Consider the following 19,862-nt stretch of genomic DNA (forward strand, 5'->3'; position numbering starts at 1 on the left):
TGGCCCTGGCCGGTTTGGTTCAGCGGTTGGAGCGTCGGCCTGCGGTCCTGAGAGACCCGGGTTCGGTTCCCGCTAAGGGCGCGTACCTCGGTTGCAGTTTGTCCCCGGCCCTGGTTGGTCGTGCGGGTGGCAGCCACTCGATGTGTTCCTTTCGCATCGATGTTTCTCTCTCTCTCTCTGTTCCTCTCTCTCCCTCCCACTCTACCTGAACAAAAATAAATAAATAAATAAAATAAAATAAAACCCACATCTGCCACCGCCCCTCTGACTTAACTTGTCAAAGGCGTCCCAAGGCCACCAGCCTCCCCTCGGCCTGGAGGATGAGGCCCTCCTGACCGCCCCCCCCCACCCGATGCAGTTCTCCCAAACAAGCCCCAAACCTCAGGCCTCACTGGCCAGTAGTCATCCTCTTGTCCTAGGGACCCTGCAACTGGTCACTTCTCCCAAGTCCAGCAGGTGATTTCCTCCTCCCTGGTGTCTCCACCCCCCGGGAGCACTTCCGTTATAGCTTATCACACTGGGTAGCGATTGGGTGCTCACCTTATCTACTCATTCATTCACTCATTCACTCACTCATTCATTCATTCACTCGTTCATTCATTCACTCATTCACTCACTCGTTCGTTCATTCATTCACTCGTTCATTCATTCACTCACTCACTCGTTCGTTCATTCGTTCGTTCGTTCACTCATTCACTCACTCGTTCGTTCATTCATTCACTCGTTCATTCATTCGCTCATTCACTCACTCGTTCGTTCATTCGTTCGTTCACTCACTTATTCATTCCCTCACTCATTCATTCATTCCCTCGTTCATTCACTCATTCATTCACTCATTCACTCGACAATCACCACGGTGCCTGCTTACGCTCTGGGACCAGGTCACACACACACACAACCGGAACCATGGCAGGTTGTCACAAGTGAAGGGCGGGTACGTGGATTTGATGCCGACGCCCCACAGTCACCTCTCTGCCCCAGGACCAGCCTCTGGGCTCCAGACTCCCGAACCTCAGGCTCAGCAAACTGCGCCCACAGTGCAGATGCCGCCTGTCTTGTAAGGGCCCAAGAGCCACGGGTGCTTCTATATTGTTAATCGGTTAAAAAAGGTCAACAAAAGAGTGATGTTTCCTGGCAACTTTCTGCTTAAAAAAAAACCCGTGGCCACTGTTGCAGATTTTAATGTAAGAACAGTCATCTTCCTTGAAGAAGTAAGAACCTTTTCAAACGCCCAGTCTGGCTGGAATTCAGCTACCAACGACCCGGAACACTGGCCAGACGGCGGAGGGCTGCGCCCCACACGGTCCCCCACCGCGGGGCCCGCGGGGCCGGCGCTGGGGCGGTTCCCACCCGCCGCGGGATTCTGACCTGGCGCCTACGCGGAGCCTGGAACATTCTCTACCCAGAAGCCTTTGCCTGTGCGTCTACTCAGACCTTGTTCCCTTCAGAACTACATCTCCCACGCCCCGCGAGGCAGCCGAAGGGCTCCCAGCTCGGAGGCCTTGCAGGGTCCAGGCCCCCAGGACCCAGGCCCCGGCCACCCGTGGGGGAGCCCGTGGGGGAGCCGTGGGGGAGCCCGTGTGGTGTGGGAGCCCGTGGGGGAGCCGTGGGGGAGCCCGTGTGGTGTGGGAGCCCGTGGGGGAGCCCTGTGGTGTGGGAGCCTGTGGGGGAGCCGTGTGGTGTGGGAGCCCGTGGGGGAGCCCGTGGGGGAGCCCGTGTGGTGTGGGAGCCCGTGGGGGAGCCCGTGGGGGAGCCCGTGTGGTGTGGGAGCCCGTGGGGGAGCCTGTGTGGTGTGGGAGCCCGTGGGGGAGCCGTGGGGGAGCCCGTGTGGTGTGGGAACCCGTGTGGTGTGGGAGCCCGTGGGGGAGCCTGTGTGGGAACCCGTGGGGGAGCCGTGTGGGAGCCCGTGTGGTGTGGGAGCCCGTGGGGGAGCCGTGGGGGAGCCCGTGTGGTGTGGGAACCCGTGTGGTAGCCCGTGGGGGAGCCTGTGTGGGAACCCGTGGGGGAGCCATGTGGGAGCCCGTGGGGGAGCCGTGGGGGAGCCCGTGTGGTGTGGGAGCCCGTGGGGGAGCCCGTGTGGTGTGGGAGCCCGTGTGGGAGCCCGTGTGGTGTGGGAGCCCGTGGGGGAGCCCGTGTGGTGTGGGAGCCCGTGGGGGAGCCCGTGTGGTGTGGGAGCCCGTGGGGGAGCCGTGTGGTGTGGGAGCCCGTGGGGGAGCCCGTGTGGTGTGGGAGCCTGTGGGGGAGCCGTGTGGTGTGGGAGCCCGTGGGGGAACCGTGGGGGAGCCGTGGGGGAGCCGTGGGGGAGCCCGTGGGGGAGCCCGTGTGGTGGGGGAGCCCGTGGGGGAGCCGTGGGGGAGCCCGTGGGGGAGCCCGTGTGGTGGGGGAGCCCGTGGGGGAGCCGTGGGGTCCGGGCGGCGTCGATGAAAGAGCCGCTGCTACTCCCCGAGTGCGCCCACCCGCTCTGCCTGCGGCCACCGTTCGTCGCGCCGGTTCCCCGGCCTCTGCGCTTCCACGTCCTCCGCGAAGAAGGCAGCTTGGCGGGGAGACGGGACCAGACCCGTCACTGAGGAACGCGCCCTCCCCCCCACCAGTGTCTCCCGGAACAACGGCCCTTATGAAACCCGCTGGACAAACACGCCTCGGCCAGGTGCTCAAGGTCAACATCGCAGTGACCGGTCGTGTGGACAGCAGGTCCCCTGACAGGACGTGATGAGCGACACTTCACCTCTGTGGTCCTCAAACCCTAACTCCGTAAATATTCTGTTTCCACGGAGAAGTGCCGGGCAAATCCCAGTGAAGGGGCCAACCTGCCAAATTCCTGCCCGGTCCCCCTCACCACGGTCAAGGTCATCAAAACAAGGACTGTCAGGGAAACCATCACAGCCCAGAGGCGCTAAGGCAACGCGACAAATGTCCCGTGGGTCCCAGGACAGAAAAGGACAGTGGGGCCCTGGCCAGCATGGCTCCGTGGTGACAGCGTTGACCTGCACACTGAAGGGTCAAGGGTTCAAGTCCCAGTTAAGGGCACGTAACTGGGTTGCACGGTCAATCCCTGACCCGCCAGGGCAGGTGTGGGAGGCAACCAATCGACGTGTCTCTCTCACATCGATGTTTCTCTCGTCCTCTCTCCCCTCTCAGCCCCTACCTTTCACCCTCTCTAAAAATCAACGGAAAAGATAACCTTGGGTGAGGATTAACAAGAGAAAAAGAAAAAGACAGTCGGTAAACACTAAGGCAATCTGAGAAAAGTGGAGGCTTTAGTTGGTAACATGTTAACACGGGCTCATTAACTGTAACAAATGTACCCGGACTAATAGAAGATGGTAATAGCAGGGGGTGGATGGGGGTGGGGGGTGAGAACTCTGCGCTATGTTCAAAATTCTTCTGTAAATGAGAAACTGTGACATGGAAAGTGCACTTTAGCAGACAATATCATCATCGATGTTTAACGAACTGTTGCATTTCTCCACCTTGACTGCAAAGGAAGGATTTTCAGTGTTCAGAGCTCATAAGGAAGTCAGTTGTGGACTCTGGGGTGAGTGAGCAGCAAGAATCTTATCGAATCAAATACTTTCAGGACCCTTTGAGATCCATTCTCCTTGAACTTTATTTCAGATGTTTAGCCCCTTTGCCGGGACTGGCCAGACAGGAGCAGGAGAAGGTCATGCAGGGGAACCGAGGGCCGCCCAGGGAGGCGCCAGGTGTCCGCTCAGGCCGCTCACCTCGTGACAGCCACGGCACACCTGAGCCCGCAGGGGACATCTGCGCACCGGACACGTGTTCCTGCCTGGTGACTGGCGTGGCCATCCATGGCAATCATCCCGTTTGTTGGTTCGTTTGTAATCCTCACCCGAGGATATTTTTCCATTGATTTTCGACTGTTTGGTCCACAGGCCGAGGCTCTAACTGCTGAGCCAAACCAGCCAGGTGGGACCTATTGGCTTATTTTCTCCGATGAGAGAAGGGGACAGGCCTTTTCCAGCCGGCTAGAGTCTCATCCTCGACCCGAGGACAGGGAGGGCCAGTGTGTGCGTAGAGGCTTCCAGAGAAGCAGAACCAACAGGACAGACAGACACAGGTGCCTCCTGTGGGGACAGTGACAGAGACAGACTGCAGTGTGGGTGGGCCGCACCCAATCCACTGAGGGCCGAAAGGGACACAAAGGCCACCTTCCCTGCCTCACTGCTTGAGCCGGGACATGTCCCTTCGGCTTCCCTGCCACCAGCTTGGACTCACACCGGCGGCTCCCGGGTTCCCAGGCCTTGGGCCTCGGGATGAATTCCCCAAGGGCTCTCCCGGTCTCCAGCTCGGAGGAGGTGTCGGCCTCAGTAACAACCCCTTACCGCCTCCTTTCGTTACGCGCACCTCCTCCGGTGTCTGGAGAAACCGGCGCTCCCCGTTCCTTCCTGCGGAGGCTTTGCCGCTGCTGCTCCCCCCCCTGCTGCTCCCCCTCCCGAGCAGGCTGCTCCCCCTCCCGAGCAGGCTGCTCCCCCTCCCGAGCAGGCTGCTCCCCCTCCCGAGCAGGCTGCTCCCTTCACCCGAGCAGGCTGCTCCCCCTCCCGAGCAGGCTGCTCCCCCTCCCGAGCAGGCTGCTCCCTTCACCCGAGCAGGCTGCTCCCCCTCCCGAGCAGGCTGCTCCCTTCACCCGAGCAGGCTGCTCCCCCTCCCGAGCAGGCTGCTCCCCCACCCGAGCAGGCTGCTCCCCCACCCGAGCAGGCTGCTCCCTCTCCCGAGCAGGCTGCTCCCCCTCCCGAGAATGCTGCTCCCCTCTCCCGAGAATGCTGCTCCCCCTCCCAAGCATGCTGCTCCCTCCACCGCTCGCCGCTGGCTCACCCCTCCCTCATCGTCGGGCCTCAGTTTGAGTCACTTCTGGAGAAGAGCCTTTTCTGACACCCCAGACTAGGACCGACATGGTCCTCCAGTACTCAGCTGGATCCGAGACCCACCGCAGAGCCGACCGGCTCCCCCCAGGAGGGGACACCAGGCTGGGCAGGAGCTGGCTCAGGAGGGGGGTGCCCCCTGCAGAAACAGGCCCAGCCCCTGGCACCTGAAGGGCATTGGAAGGTCATTTGGTAGGACCGTCAGGGGCGGGGAGTAGGGTGAGGCGGGGATGAAGTAGAAGGAGCAGACATGAGATGCCGAGGGAACTCTGGGGATAAAGGAGGCCAGACTCCGCTCCGAGCCCAGCGCCTCACATGTGTGTGGAGACTCGAGGCCGCTCTGACTGCTCAGCACACGCCCTTCCTCCTCTGGCACACAGCTTCCTGCTCCCGAGCCCAGAGGAGCCGGGAGGAGGCTGTGTTCCGAGGGACAGGAAACGAGGAGCCCTGGCCAGGCCGGGTGGTGGAGGTGGACAGGAAGGGACAGGCTGGAAGCAGTCCTTCCCGGGCAGCGGCTGCGGCTGGAGGCGCCGGGCTCGCGTCTCTGGGTTAAAGTGGAGTGATGGATTCCAGTCGACCCTGACTCGCTCCACTGACCTCTCAGGAAATGCCGCCCCATTTGACCCCAGCACTTCTGGGGAGAGGAAGGACGTCCGTTTCACCCCCCAGGCTCAGCGTCAAGGCCGCACCAGCTATGATGTTCTCACTGTTCTAGCAGGGGCTCTGCCTTCTGGTGTTACAGGGGACTTGTGTTAGATGAGCGGTAACTTCTGGGGAGAAGCACATCAAAGTGACGGTATTTGGGTCTGACTCCACGTGGGGAGGTCACCTCCCACTGCAGTGATGGATGCACCCGGCCTGCCACCGTCTCAACCGCGCGAAGTCAGAATATTCCAGTTCACCAGCACACCTGTCTCATGATAAATGTAGAAAAGCTCCCTCCATTACAAACTGATTGCTTGAAAAGTGTCGGGGGGGGAGGGCACTGGGGGGAGAGGCTATAATTTTCGCAGTGGTCCAAATTCATAGAACGTGCTTTCTCTTCAAAAATGATCACTATTTATTTTCCAGGCAAGATTATGCTGACTCTCCTTCTGCACGAACACTCTGTTCTTGAAAGTTACCTAACGATTCAGCAAAGGAGCGCAGTAATTTACTTGGCAGGAAAATGCCATGAAGAAAGTCACAAGTCCAGCACGGGACAAACCGTCCAGGATGGCCGCTGGGACAGACCGCCCGGGATGGCCGCTGGCCCCCTGGTAGACCGTGTTCGTTCTCAAAAACGAGACACTGGTCTGACTGCACAGGGCAGGGAGACGGCGTCCACAGCTCCCTTCTCGAACTCCCTGAGTGTGCGTGTCGAACATGCCTGCCTTTCATGCCAAATTGCCCGATCTCCTGTCTTTACCGCGTTCCCGGGAGACAACGAACCGGGAAACGCCGAAGTTTCTCCCCTGCTCACACCGTCCTCTGGATCACATTTACCATCTCAGGCGAGACCACCCGCACCCCAAGACTGCACCTGCCTCCTCATAGAACGTGCTTTCTCTTCAAAAATGATTACTATTTATTTTCCAGGCAAGATTATGCTGCCTCTCCTTCTGCATGAACACTCTGTTCTTGAAAGTTACCTAACGATTCAGCAAAGGAGCGCAGTAATTTCCTTGGCAGGAAAATGCCATGAAGAAAGTCACAAGTGCCTCCTCACCCCACCCCGCCCCGCCCTCAGTCCACCTGCTCCGTTATCCTCCCAAACTCGCCTACTCCTGGGACACGCTCAGAGACTCCCTCTTGTCATCGGCCGCAGGCAGGGGCACGCAGACGAGCGACGCACCCAGAGCCGGCCTGTGACACCAGCTGAAGGAACACCCTCTCCAGCTCCAGCCCTTGGCTGCGGGGAGAAAAGAAGCCTGTTTCCAGAACCAACTGTTTAAGAGGAGCTAGAAAGTTGAGTTTTTGTTTGTTTTTTTATCCTCACCCGAGGACATTTTTGCATGTATCTTCAGATAAAGCGGGAGGGAGAGGGGGGGGGAAAGAGAGAGAGAAACATGGATGTGAGAGAGACACATCAAGTGGTCGCCACCCTCACAACCCCAACCGGGGCCGGGGACAAACTGCAACTGAGGTACGTGCCCTTAGTGGGAACCAAACCCGGGACTCTCCGGTCCGCGGGCCGACCTTCTAACCGCTGAGCCAAACCGGCCAGGGTGAAAGGTGAGTTTTGAGCGCGGTCCCCCGATTTTAAACACCATTCTCCAGACTAAGGAATCCTCTCTTCCCTCCTCCGTGGTGAGCCTGAAACAGACGATGCACGTGAGCACACTAACTGCCCTGGGAACACGTTTATCTGGCCTTTAAAAAAAATAAAAAGCAAATTCAGAAATCACTGGGCCTGCAGAGCTGCAGGTGTGCGGGACGCCCGGGTGGCCCATCCCCCTGGTGCGGCCTCCTCCACTGCCCTTGGTTCTGGGGCCTGTAGACGGCAGCCAGGTGCGCGCGGCCGAGGCGGGGTGGGGGCGCTCTCTCTCCCCACGAAGCCACAGGTAAGGCCCCGCAGTCGTGGGAGACCGTGAGTTCATGTCACGGTGGGTTTTCCTTCACGAGCACCGTGAAAATTAGGTTCACCTCAGTTCCTGCTGCAGATGGAAGATGATGGACCAGCCCGGGGCGCGTCAGCGTTCTCGTGGGAACAAAGGCTGGCTCCGGGGCCCGCTCACTGCAGAGTGGAACAAGAGGTTAATCACACAAATATCAAACTGTTCCGGCCCCGATGCTCAGTACCTAGAGAAAACTGGAGTGGAATTAAGATGCAAGGACTCGCTGCGGCGAGGTGGAACCTGGTGGAGGGATTTCTCTCGCTTTTCCGACCTTCCCGCCACATCCGAGGCTCTGAAGTGGCAGCGACGAAGGGCCACTGCCCACAGCCAGCTTGGCCTTCACAGGGGCACGGTGCCCAGTGCGCTGGCTCGACGCTCTCCCTGCCCACTGCGTGCACCTGAGAACGAGCAGAATTCCGAGGGGCAGCCTGCGGAGTCCTCCTGCCGGGGACACGTCTCACCCCGGGGGGCAGGGTCCCGGTTCGCTTTGGTTAAGGAGCCCCAGCAGCGACCGGATAACCCAGCCCCACTTGATTAAACACGCACCTTTGCACACACGACTCCTTCTTTGGAAGGACGCGTTCTCTGCTAACCTGGTAGGCGGATTCTCAGAGGCCACGTGTCTGAGACTGTGCTATACGGATTTGTTGTTCTCAATCTTCAGGGTCTGAACTCGCCAGGGTTACTACATGGGCTTCTTATCTGGCCAAAGGCATACATGCAAAACTGAAAGCACACTATTCAGGGGGAGCGTTTAGTTCCCCATGTTCCCCATTATTAAGAAAGTAAAACTTTCTCCCTACATGTTCTGTGCAAAGTCCCTGGGGCTCATGCGATAAGGGTGAGACAGACCTCGGGGGCGGCGGGCTCGACCCAGACGGTGCGGGTCCTTGGACTGAAGCTGTCCCTGAACCCCAAGCTCACTCGGCAGACACGCACGACAGGTCACAGGAGGACAGAGTGACGGGACCGCAGCCCCCGCTTGGAGAGGGAAAGAAACCCCGCAGTAAAGCAGCACCTGAACCCTGGACATCTGTACACGACACCATTTTCCCCTGAGGATGCAGAAGAAACTTAACTTGAAGAAAGAAAAAGAACAAAACTTTCCCCACGTGTGACTAAGTACACCCCAAAACATGACTTTAAGAGACACCAGGTGTGTTAGAGAGAGTAGTGCCCCCCCCCCCCAACGTCCATTCTCATTTCTGGAGCCTGTGACGATGTCCCAGACGTGGCCAGGGGACGAAAGGCTGCAGAGAGCACTGATGACCGCACGAGGGGCGCGGCCCAGACTACTGGGGGGCCCGGCATGTTCACAGGGGCACAGGAGGACGGACAGGCAGACTGTGAAGGAGACGGAGGATGCCAGGCGGGGCCACCGGCCAAGGAAGGTGGGTGCCTCCGGAACGGGAAGAGGCCACGAACGGATTCTCCCCTAGAGCGACCAGGACGGACTGGCACTGCCACACTGCGGTTTCAGCAGGGAGACCCATCCTGGACTTCTGCCCCCCGACGGACACCACCGCTCGGTGCCACCTCGAGCCACCGGTGGGCAGCGGTGTGCTAGGGCAGCGGCCAGAGCCTGGCACCCCCACCGGTCCAGTTCACCCAGCCACCTCTCTCCAGAGGGCACACGCCCCTGCTTTGCTTCAGTGTCCCTAACGTCACATGTTCTCCTTTCTGCCCCTCGCATTTCAGTGACTCACACAGGTGGCACGGTGACCACAGCCGCCATCGCCCGCGCGTTGGGCCAGCACGCGCCTCTCTGAGCCAGCTTCCCCCAGGGCACTGCTGAGCGCCCACACGTGGAGCTGAACAGATGCGGCTGTCTGGACAGGAGAGGGACCGGGTCTGTCCGACGGGACGCCGTCTGGGGAGGAGAGGGACCGGGTCTGTCCGACGGGACGCCGTCTGGGGAGGAGAGGGACCGGGTCTGTCCGACGGGACGCCGTCTGGGGAGGAGAGGGACCGGGTCTGTCCGACGGGACGCCGTCTGGGGAGGAGAGGGACCGGTCTGTCCGACGGGACGCCGTCTGGGGAGGAGAGGGACCGGTCTGTCCGACGGGACGCCGTCTGGGGAGGAGAGGGACCGGGTCTGTCCGACGGGACGCCGTCTGGGGAGGAGAGGGACCAGTCTGTCTGACGGGACGCCGTCTGGGGAGGAGAGGGACCGGTCTGTCTGACGGGACGCCGTCTGGGGAGGAGAGGGACCGGGTCTGTCCGACGGGACGCCGTCTGGGGAGGAGAGGGACCGGTCTGTCCGACGGGACGCCGTCTGGGGAGGAGAGGGGCTGGGTCTGTCTGACGGGACGCCGTCTGGGGAGGAGAGGGGCTGGGTCTGTCCGACGGGACGCCGTCTGGGGAGGAGAGGGGCTGGGTCTGTCCGACGGGACGCCGTCTGGGGAGGCACACACGAGATCCCAGGCCCCAGGGGGAGCCAGCGGGTCACCCTGCCCGGGAGAGCAAACCATAGCCACAGTGCATCCGAATGTTTGGCTTGAAAATTTATTGACATGATTCCCACAAGGCTGCGGTCAGGGGACCGCTGGCATGTGCTTCTGCAGAGAACACGCGTGGTGCCAGGGACACGCTGCCGCCACGTCCCAGAGCTTCTCCCAGAAGGGCTGGAGGACGCTCTGCGGCAGCTACAGGAACCTTATCCCCGCTCCGAACTGGACGCCATCACATATCCTAGAAAAAGGGCAGAAAATCAATACTGTGGCGGCTCTGCCTGCCCCTTCCAACCGCACACACGGCGCACTGCGCAGGGCGCTCGCGCCTTCCCGCGGAGACGGTCCGCTCGCGCTCCTCCGTCACTGACTGGGCGCCGCCCGCCTCACTCAGCGCCGGGCCCCGGAGGCCGCACTCGGCCAGACCCTGATGACAGAGCCGTGAGACCTCAGAGACGACGGGCCAGTCACCTCCCACACAGGCCAGCGAACCTTTCACAGCTGTTCCCATTTCTGTAGGGTCTGAGACCCTAATCAGAGATGCCGGCATCTCTGATTTGCGCACATATGATTCCCCAGTCTGGCAGCTGCCGAATTTCAGAAATGAGCATTAAATTCTGACAGCATCACTCAACGTCAGCGATCCCCGTGCTGACGGCGCGCTGGTGGAGGTGGGCCAGCGCGGAGGGCACCGCGGACCCGCGCCAGGCTGTCACAGTGCCTGTTCCCTGCGCCTCCAGACGGAGCTGCCGTCCGTTCCGGTCCCCAAATGCCATGCACACAGCAGGTTTCTTCCTTTCAGAAGAAACACACTGAAATTCGTCTCTAAAACAGTTTTCCAGTTTAACCTGCAGAGGGATGCGAAGCTGAAAAGGTGACCTGGGGCCTCCTCTGTACAGATTACGGGAGAAGGGTCGATTCAGCTGGGCTCCCTACAGCAGCAGTACTGACTTAACAGGGCACAGTGACATCCAGCGGCCTCAGCCACAGTGCAGCCCAGTTGGGGAGCTGCACCCCACCTTCCAGTCTGAAGGACCGGAGGCCCAGAGCCTTCTGGACGTGCCCCAAGTCCCACAGCCAGGGAGTGGCCAGGGAGTGACCAGGCAGGGGCTGGCGGCCAGGCCCGCCGTCCTCTGCGCTCGCCAGGCAGCCGAGAGGCGCGGCAGCACCCCAGAGGCGGAGCTGACAGAGCCGCAGCAGACCCCAGAGCACGCCGGTGCTCTCTGCAATAAAACGTGTCCAGTGCACGTCCTTGTGCAGCTGGACTGAGAGTCGACACAGTCGGAGAACGGCGGCTGCTCGTCCTGGCGCCAGCCTGTGTCTTTTCTGAGACGGGTCAGCACAGAGTTAGCTGGACAGTCAGCTCTGGCAAGGTCGGTGAGAAGAGAGCTCCTTTGCTCTCCCGGCTGAGCTGAGGCGCAGAAGAACCCAGTGAGGGCGGGGGCAGCAAGGCGCCCTGCATTCAGCTCTCGAGGAGCGGAGGCGGGGCTGGTCGGCTCATGCTGGGGCACAGGGGACGCAGCCCCGCCTGACCTGACAGCAGCACTGCGAGCCTCCGCTCCTCCTCGGCCCCCAGGGCAGCCGGGAGGCTCACACACAGGACAAGACCCAGTGCAGCTCGGCCTCTCACGCGGCCGGCACCACGAGCACCACGAGCCCTCCCTCCCTGGAACTGTGACGGCTTCAGAAGGGACACGGAGTCGCCAGCACCCCCCCCCCCCAGCACGGCTGGCACACAGCCTCAGCTTCACAGGCCGCGAGTTAGCAGTGCTCAGTTCGAGGCCCACCCAGACCACGGCATCAGGACCTGCCTTTGCCAACAGCCCGGGGGGTCGGAGGCAAGTGGCAGTTTGAGACTCGGAGGCTCTGATGGCTGTGTCGCCCATGTCTGACTTCACCAACGGCACTTCAGGGGCACCTGTGCTGCTCCCTGCACAGATCCAACGAGCACCTGCTGTTACACTGGGAGACCCGCACTCACACCTGTCTGACTTCACCAGCGAGCACCTCTGCTGCTCCCTGCACAAATCCAATGAGCACCTGCTGTTACACTGGGAGACCCGCACTCACACCTGTCTGACTTCACCAGCGGGCACCTCTGCTGCTCCCTGCGCAAATCCAACGAGCACCTGCTGTTACACCGGGAGACCCGCACTCACACCTGTCTGACTTCACCAGCGGGCACCTCTGCTGCTCCCTGCACAGATCCAACGAGCACCTGCTGTTACACCGGGAGACCCGCACTCACACCTGTCTGACTTCACCAGCGGGCACCTCTGCTGCTCCCTGCACAGATCCAACGAGCACCTGCTGTTACACCGGGAGACCCGCACTCACACCTGTGGTGGGAAGAGGCTTCCAGAAAGCAACTTGCCAGCTTCACTTACCCAAGAGTATAAAGGTTTGTTGATACTTTGCTAAAAAATTACCCAAGGCCCAAAATTTGCTCTAGAAAAGTGTCCGGTCTTTCATATTCCACTGTCTCTGCAATCAGGACACAAGAGCCAGCAAGGCCTGTGTCCACACAGCCGGCAGGCGGCGCCGCACAGGGGCCTGAGCGGGGAGGATGCCTCGGAAGGAGCGGTTTCCTTGGAGAAAAGCTGGCCATGGCGACTGCACCACAAGCGACACCAGCCTGAGAAATGACCAGGTCCCTGCCGGCACCCGACGTGTGCCAACGCCTCCTGGGTGTGCACGCCCTCTGCCCCGAGCCTGCAGAGCAGTCAGGGCCCTGCCCACTGCCGGGTTAGGGACTCACCCTGGGTCCCTCAGCGTGGCCAGGCTGGGCCCTTTCGGCCTCTGCACTGCGGAGAGCAGGCGGGGTTGGAGGTGAGCTGAGGGCCGAGCAGCTGCTGTCTGCAGGCTGGAGGAGGGGCTCTGGCAGCACCGGGAGCCGGGACAGGACCTCACCGGCCTTCCAGAGGGAGTGAAAGCGGCAGAGGCTGCTACGTGGACGGCCATGACCTGGACAACAGACACAGCACTGCAGCACGTGCTCACGCTTCAGTAAAAGCTCACCAATGAGGCTCCCCTTTAAAAAGCGCCCTCACCCACCACAGGGAGGCAGAAGACCATGGTCTAGTGCTTCTTCAACAGCCCGACGCTGACGCAGGCCATGACTCAGCCGGCACCACCAGTGCAAGGTGCAAGGGCGCACGGAATGAAGAATTAAGCACAGCCCGGAGTACAACCCAGAAACGCAGGGGACGAGATGTCAAACACCACGTTATGCAGGGAATGTCTGTGTCCCCCTACGTGCATATGCTGAAGCCCTAACTCCCACCATGAAAGGCAGGCCTCTGGGAGGTAATTAGGCTTAGATGAGGTGACGAAGGTGGGGTCCCCGAGGTGGTGCGTGTCCTAGTAAGAAGAGAGAGCAGAGAGCTCGCCTGCTCTCTCTCTGCTGAGTGAGGACACAGCGAGCAGGCAGCCACGTGGCCCCAGGACCAAATCAGCGGCGGCTCGGCCCTGGCCCTCCCGCCTCCAGAACAGGGAGAACGTGAACACGTCCGGAGCTGCATCGTCACAGCAGCCGAGCTGGCTGACACGCGCGGCCCTGGCCCTCCCGCCTCCAGAACAGGGAGAACGTGAACACGTCCGGAGCTGCATCGTCACAGCAGCCGAGCTGGCTGACACGCGCGGCCCTGGCCCTCCCGCCTCCAGAACAGGGAGAACGTGAACACGTCCCGAGCTGCATCACCACAGCAGCCGAGCTGGCTGACACGCGGCCCTGGCCCTCCCGCCTCCAGAACAGGGAGAACGTGAACACGTCCGGAGCTGCATCACCACAGCAGCCGAGCTGGCTGACACGCGGCCCTGGCCCTCCCGCCTCCAGAACAGGGAGAACGTGAACACGTCCGGAGCTGCATCGTCACAGCAGCCGAGCTGGCTGACACGCGGCCCTGGCCCTCCCGCCTCCAGAACAGGGAGAACGTGAACACGTCCCGAGCTGCATCGTCACAGCAGCCGAGCTGGCTGACACGCGGCAGCGACAGTACTTCTGGGTGTCTGAGAATCCTCACGCACACCGAATAGCACAGCACCTGGGATCAATCTCTGCAGCTGCCAGTGGCCCCACACTAGGCCCACTCACGCCATTTCCAGCAGACCTGGCTCAGTGAGGTGATTACTGACGGAGCCAGTCCAAGGAGGTGGGTCCCGCTGCTGCCGAGAGAAGCCTGGGGAGCACGTCCTCTGCGGCCCAGAGCGGAGCTCTGCCCCTCGACCTCCGAGTCCCCGGCCGACACAGTCCCCACTGGCAACACCCGCGGTGCCCAGCAAGCAGGATCGCTGAGGCCTGTCTGTCCCTGCGGCCCCCTGGCAAGTGGGTCAAGCAGTGTGAGGTGCAGGACACATCACAGATTTTCCTCCAAACCAGACAGAAAACCCAATGGAGGAAAATACTAACATTTTCAATCTTTTGCCAACTCTTCAATTTCTCCTAAAATCTTGAATCTCAAAGGCCACCCATGAGATGAGGAACACGTCCGATACGAAGTAAAATCACGAGAAGTGCAATGGGACTGTGGAGAACTGCCGGCACCTACCTGTCCCCCGACTGCACCCCCATGGGGACGCAGTAGTTAAGCTCCAGCCGGGCGATGTTGCCCAGCCTGAGGACGATCCCCGCACCGTAGGACCAGCGGATGCACTCAGCCAGCTTCCGAATATGAGCTCTGGGGCCCTCCCCTGGAAAGAGAAAGGAGGGCGTGACCAGGGTGTGCGGGCCCGTCCTCCCTCCAACACGGCCTCCGGGCTCTGGCTTGCTGTGCCCTGGGCAGTTCAGGCCAGGCCAAGGTGCTCGAGGACAAGCGTGAGGTGGGATCAGGATGGAGACAGAGAGGCGGGAGCATGCTTCTCCCGGTCCCAGAAGCCTCGCCTCTCAGCTGAGCCCCGCACATCCTGTGCCCGAAGGCCAGGCCCCTCCCCTGGCCCCAGGGAAGCCCTGCTCCAAAGGTCAGTGTGAGGGCCTGTGTTCTGTGCGGCGTTCCAAACACCTTTTCACGACCCCTAGCTGGACACGTCCCTGTGGTCTCCTCCGGCCCAGGGCCAAACGACAGCCTTAATGACTGGCAGACAACAGGTGGTCAAGACATGTCTCTTGAGAAAATGAGTAGATTCTTCTTTGCAACACCGCACTCGATGACCACTTTCACGTGTGTCCCATTCACTCAGCCGACAGCTTTATTCTGGGCACGGTGCCAGGTGCCGTAGGAATTTTTTTAAGGTGTAGTCCTTAAACTTAAAGACGACATAATCTCAAAGACACCTGTCGGTACTGTGCTTTTAAACATGCCGTCCCCTGCACCACAGAGCTTTCCAAAGAGCCCGACTTACCATAGTTGAGGTTGCAGAGGTTTCCCGCGTTGAGGAAAAAGTGTGTCCTGAAAAGCTCTCCGAAGCCGCCCTGGCCCGGCCGGAAAGGTAGCGGGGTGTACAGGTGCAGGCCGCCGGCCCAGTACGCCTCGCCGCCCAGGTAGTCGCCTGGTCCGGGCAGAACAGGACAAGGTCACACAAATGGGGAACGACTCGCGCCCACGATTCACACGCAGGTGCGCTGCGCACACGGCCCAGCGCTCGGGCCTCAGCCGCTCCTCTAGCTCGGAGGCGATGGCCCCCCTGCAAGTGAGCTTTCTTTCTCGCGGTTTATTTTACACTCCGCCTTCCCTGGACAGGTATGCTAGTGCGGCTTAGAAAAGAGTGAAACCAGAAATGTGTCCCATCTACCAAGTGCGTGGAATCAAACCCGTGGCCTCACGGCAACCGCCTTCCCCAGGTGCTGATTGCATCCCCTCCCCCGGCAAACGAAGTGCGGTACTTCGCACACATTCCAAGGCCACGAGAGGCAGGACCTGCACCTCCTGGAAGCGGCTGTCCACGCTATGAATCACAGGCACAGGGCCCACCCCTCCCTGTGTGAGGAAGCCGCGTCCCAGCTCGGTGGCTAGAGAAGAGGCTGCTTCTTAAGGAGCCAAGTGGTGCTGTGACTGTCCACCGAGGGCACACATGCCCCCACCCGTTCCATTTTAACTGCAAACAGCCAAAGCATTAAAGTGACAAAAAACAAAGAAACACTAACCCCTAAAATATTTATACTTGGTGCGAAATACAGTTTGTAAACTGTCTTAGTACTTTCGCTACAAAATGACAAACCATGAAAAGGAAGGGTGGCTGTCTCCGAGATTAGCTCTTGGAATGAACCGCTGACTTGCCAAGACTCTGGTCTCCCGGGTCCCTTCATAGCGAAGTGCTAAGGAACAAAGCCAGGACAGACAGCACGAGGCTGATGGTGCCTGTGTTCTGTTTCCCAGCAACTGCCCATCTCTCTTTATCTAATCAGAAAGTAACAGCCTCACTGCAGAAAATCTGACAAATACAGGGAAGTAGAAAAATGAAAAAAGTCTTTCACTTCTTCCATTCAAAGATAACTAACATCCTGATGTCTTTTATCCAGTGAATGATAACGAATCATTATAAATAAGAAAATAATGTGAGCTATTTTCTATATACAGAGAGAGCTTACAGTCCTTCCATTCTTCTTAGTTTAATAGGATGTAAGCACTTTTCCTGAACACCTTACGCCCTGTGAAAATGTGGGGCCGGTGCCTGAGTAAGCCCTTATACATACCACAATGCAATTATCTATCCCTCACCTATTGTCACACTGGTGTCTAATTTCTTGATAGCGGGCATTAACCTATGATGAGTTTCCTCGTACACACATATATATGTATGTACAAAAGTACATACGTCCTGAGCGTATAGCTCAGTAGCTTCCACACACAAACACATCAACACCCAGATTAAGAAAAGGGTGTGCAGCCCGAGGGCCCGGCTCTCCGCAGTCACGGCCCGCCACCCCCACCGAGTGCAAGCACAGCCCTGTCGTCGCTGCACAGGCCGGGTTAGCTGTCCCCACGCCTCACAGACATGGACTCAAAGAGTGCGCATCCCCTGGGCCAGGCTCCTTGTTTCTGAGGTTCGCTCCTGCCATCACTCAGCCAGTGGCTGAGACTGTTCATCTTCACTGCCGTATAATATTCCACATGTGCCAAAACCACGCTTTACTGACTCCTTCTATTGTCAATGGGCATCTGGGTTTCCAGTTTTCAGTTGGAGGGCATTATTAAAAGCCCCGGCAAGTATATATTTTAGGCTCATGATACATAATGTCAAATTGCCTTCATGAAAAGCCGCAACAATCTACTTTGGCCCCTAGGGCCTTAGCACTGGGCTGCCTGAGACCTGAGTAAGTGGCATCACACTGTGTCTTCGTTTCCAGGCCAGTGCAGACTCCTGCACTGTCACAGAGCCACACACAGTGCTGAGTCACAACAACAAACTATCCATGAATTATGTCACTTTCCTAAGAAAATGACACGCTGGTAAAGCACTCTAAAAACGAATGAAAAAAATCTATATTTTGTACAAAAATGTCTGCATGGGACAATCATTATTTATAAAAATATAAAATCAAAGCCACAAAGATATTAAAAAACAGAAAATCAGGGGAGATGTTTACAGTGGAGATGCATCACTGAGGTGGTTTGGAAGCGCTTCACCGTGCGGAGGGGCCCCGCCGCAGGGCAAGTGCCGGAGGGGCTCTGCCACAGGGAGAGTGCTGGAGGGGCTCCGGGGAGCAGGCCTCCCCTCCCCGCGCAGCAGACAGAGACACACCCACCGGGAGCAGCGTGGCCTCCAAGCAACTCCTTCCCCCAGCAACTCCACTACATCAGGTGACAAAGTATAAGTCACAGATGGACACCAAGACTCAGCTACGTTATTCACGGATACACTGTTTCATGATCAAAAGGAAAAAAACAGTCTAAATGTCTGACTTGAAGCTTGTTTAAAAGACTTAAGTACGGCAACGGGAGAAAATACGAAGCCGTTACAATGACACCGTAATAACTGTGGATGGTGCCAGGTGGCACTGGAAATATCGGGGGACACTTCATAAAGTATGATCATCTAACACTGTGTGCCTGAAACCGATACCAAGTAATATTAAAGCACTCTATTCTTATCTCTGATTCACTGCTGGTGGGAATACAAAACGGCAGAGTCATTGGAAGACAGTCGGCTAGGTTCTTACATGACTCAGCAATTGGCATTTATCCGGATGAACTGAAACCTTACACCCAAACGCGCGCCTGCACAGGAAAGCCTCACCGCCCTGGCCCTGGTGCAGGCTGGCTGTCTGGCACCGACCCAGACGTCCTCAGCAGGCGCAGGCACAAGCAAGCTGCCAGAGCGGAGCCTTCCCTACTGGACTACTGTGTGGAATGCTACCTGGTGACAAGAACATCTGAGCAATCAAGCTATCAAGAGACTCGGAGGAACATCAAATGCACGTCCCTTAGTCAAAGAGGCCAGTCTGCAAAGGCCACGCATGGCGTGATTCCAAAGGACTTTCTAGAAAAGGCAGAACTAGGGAGACAGTAAGAAGGTCAGTGGCTGCCAGGAGTTGGGGGTGGAACGCAGGAGCAGGTGGCGCAGTGGGCTCTGGGCAGTGGCACCTGTGTGTGACCCTGGACTGGTGGCTCTGTGCCACGACGCACGCACTGCGGGGTGTCATTGGTGATAACGCACGGACACCAGCTCAGCATCACCGCAGTGTGGTCACCACTGCCAGACGTCAGCGGCTGGGGGCCACCGGGAATGCCGTACTTTTGACAGAGGGCGCTGTGGGCACCACCGGGAACGCCGTCCTTCCTGCTCAGTTCTTCTACAAACCTAGACTACTCTCTAATAACGTCTATTAATTTTTTTAAAGTACAGCATGTCAAGAAGATGAAATAAGCAGTCATTTTAAATGACAAAGTACTTATTCCTATAAACATCTCCCCATGGCATTGCTGGTGGGAGAAACAGTACGTACACAGAACAAGATGTGAGCATAAAGACACACGTCCACACACACGCTCACACGTCACCACGGGGAACCAGCACCACAGGTCTTGTGCCTTTTGCTTGGGTATATTGTTTTCCTACAGTTCCCTTAACAAGCATCTTTCCAGGCCTGCCGTATGGTAGCTGCTACGCTAGGTGTTAATTCCACTACCACTGAGGTCATTTAAACAAACACATCCTTTCAAAGCTGAGGTGTGGGGCCCGGCGGGGACAGACCTTCACTCTGTGGCCCAACGCTGTGCATGCTGAAGCCGCGCACACTGGTCGGTCCCCCGAGGTAGAACCTGGAACAGAGCAGACGTCAGAGGAAAGCCCGGGGGTGGGGGTCTCGAGACCAAGGCAAGTGCAGAGCGCGCGGAGCTTCTGCCCAGGGCTGGGCCGCGGGGAGAGCACTTCCCCCGCGAGAAGATGCACAGCTGCAGGGCGAGTCTCCTGGAGACCGAATCGCTTTCTTTTCATGCTCACACCGGCTCCCTCCTGACGGCGGTGTTGGGGTCTGATCCACTCCCTCCTGGCAGTTTTCACATTTCTGCTATTATCAGCGATGCTACAATGGACACCTTTGCACATAACAATCTTCGTACACTTCTAAGTGTATTTCTGTACATTGTATTTGTGGAAGGTGAAACTATTAGGTCCCAGAGTTTAGAAATTTAAAAAATATTATACTTCCAAACAGCCGTCCAAAAAGGCTGAACAAGGCTGAGCTAAAGCAGTTAACTCGGGCAAGGTTAAAGGAGGCGCCTCTCGCTGGAAGTTCCTAGGACTTCAGAGCAGCGAGGACAACTGCGCACCCTGCTGGCGGGAAGTTCCTCGGCCTTCAGAGCAGCGAGGACAACTGCGCACCCTGCTGGCGGGAAGTTCCTAGGACTTCAGAGCAGCGAGGACAACTGCGCACCCTGCTGGCGGGAAGTTCCTCGGACTTCAGAGCAGCGAGGACGACTGCGCACCCTGCTGGCGGGAAGTTCCTAGGACTTCAGAGCAGCGAGGACAACTGCGCACCCTGCTGGCGGGAAGTTCCT

The 19,862-nt window shown here is 58.7% G+C and overlaps 1 protein-coding gene across 3 annotated transcripts in view; it reads right to left on the bottom strand.

Annotated features, from left to right (window-relative positions):
* Nucleotides 1-9,966: 9,966 nt before the first annotated feature.
* The window catches only part of SAMM50 (SAMM50 sorting and assembly machinery component), a 150,063-nt gene continuing 140,167 nt past the window's right edge, over nucleotides 9,967-19,862 (bottom strand). For all 3 annotated transcript variants that reach the window (XM_036252736.1, XM_036252735.1, XM_036252734.1), the window contains 4 exons: nucleotides 19,057-19,124; nucleotides 15,265-15,411; nucleotides 14,475-14,616; nucleotides 9,967-10,168 (listed from right to left, as the gene is read on the bottom strand). In XM_036252736.1, coding sequence (XP_036108629.1) covers nucleotides 10,123-10,168; nucleotides 14,475-14,616; nucleotides 15,265-15,411; nucleotides 19,057-19,124 — 403 coding nt within the window. In that variant the 3' untranslated portion in view covers nucleotides 9,967-10,122. The remainder of the gene's footprint in view (nucleotides 10,169-14,474; nucleotides 14,617-15,264; nucleotides 15,412-19,056; nucleotides 19,125-19,862) is intronic.

This window comes from Molossus molossus, unplaced genomic scaffold, assembly GCF_014108415.1.
Source record: "Molossus molossus isolate mMolMol1 unplaced genomic scaffold, mMolMol1.p scaffold_m16_p_10, whole genome shotgun sequence".
Classification (NCBI taxonomy): Eukaryota; Metazoa; Chordata; class Mammalia; order Chiroptera; family Molossidae; genus Molossus; species Molossus molossus.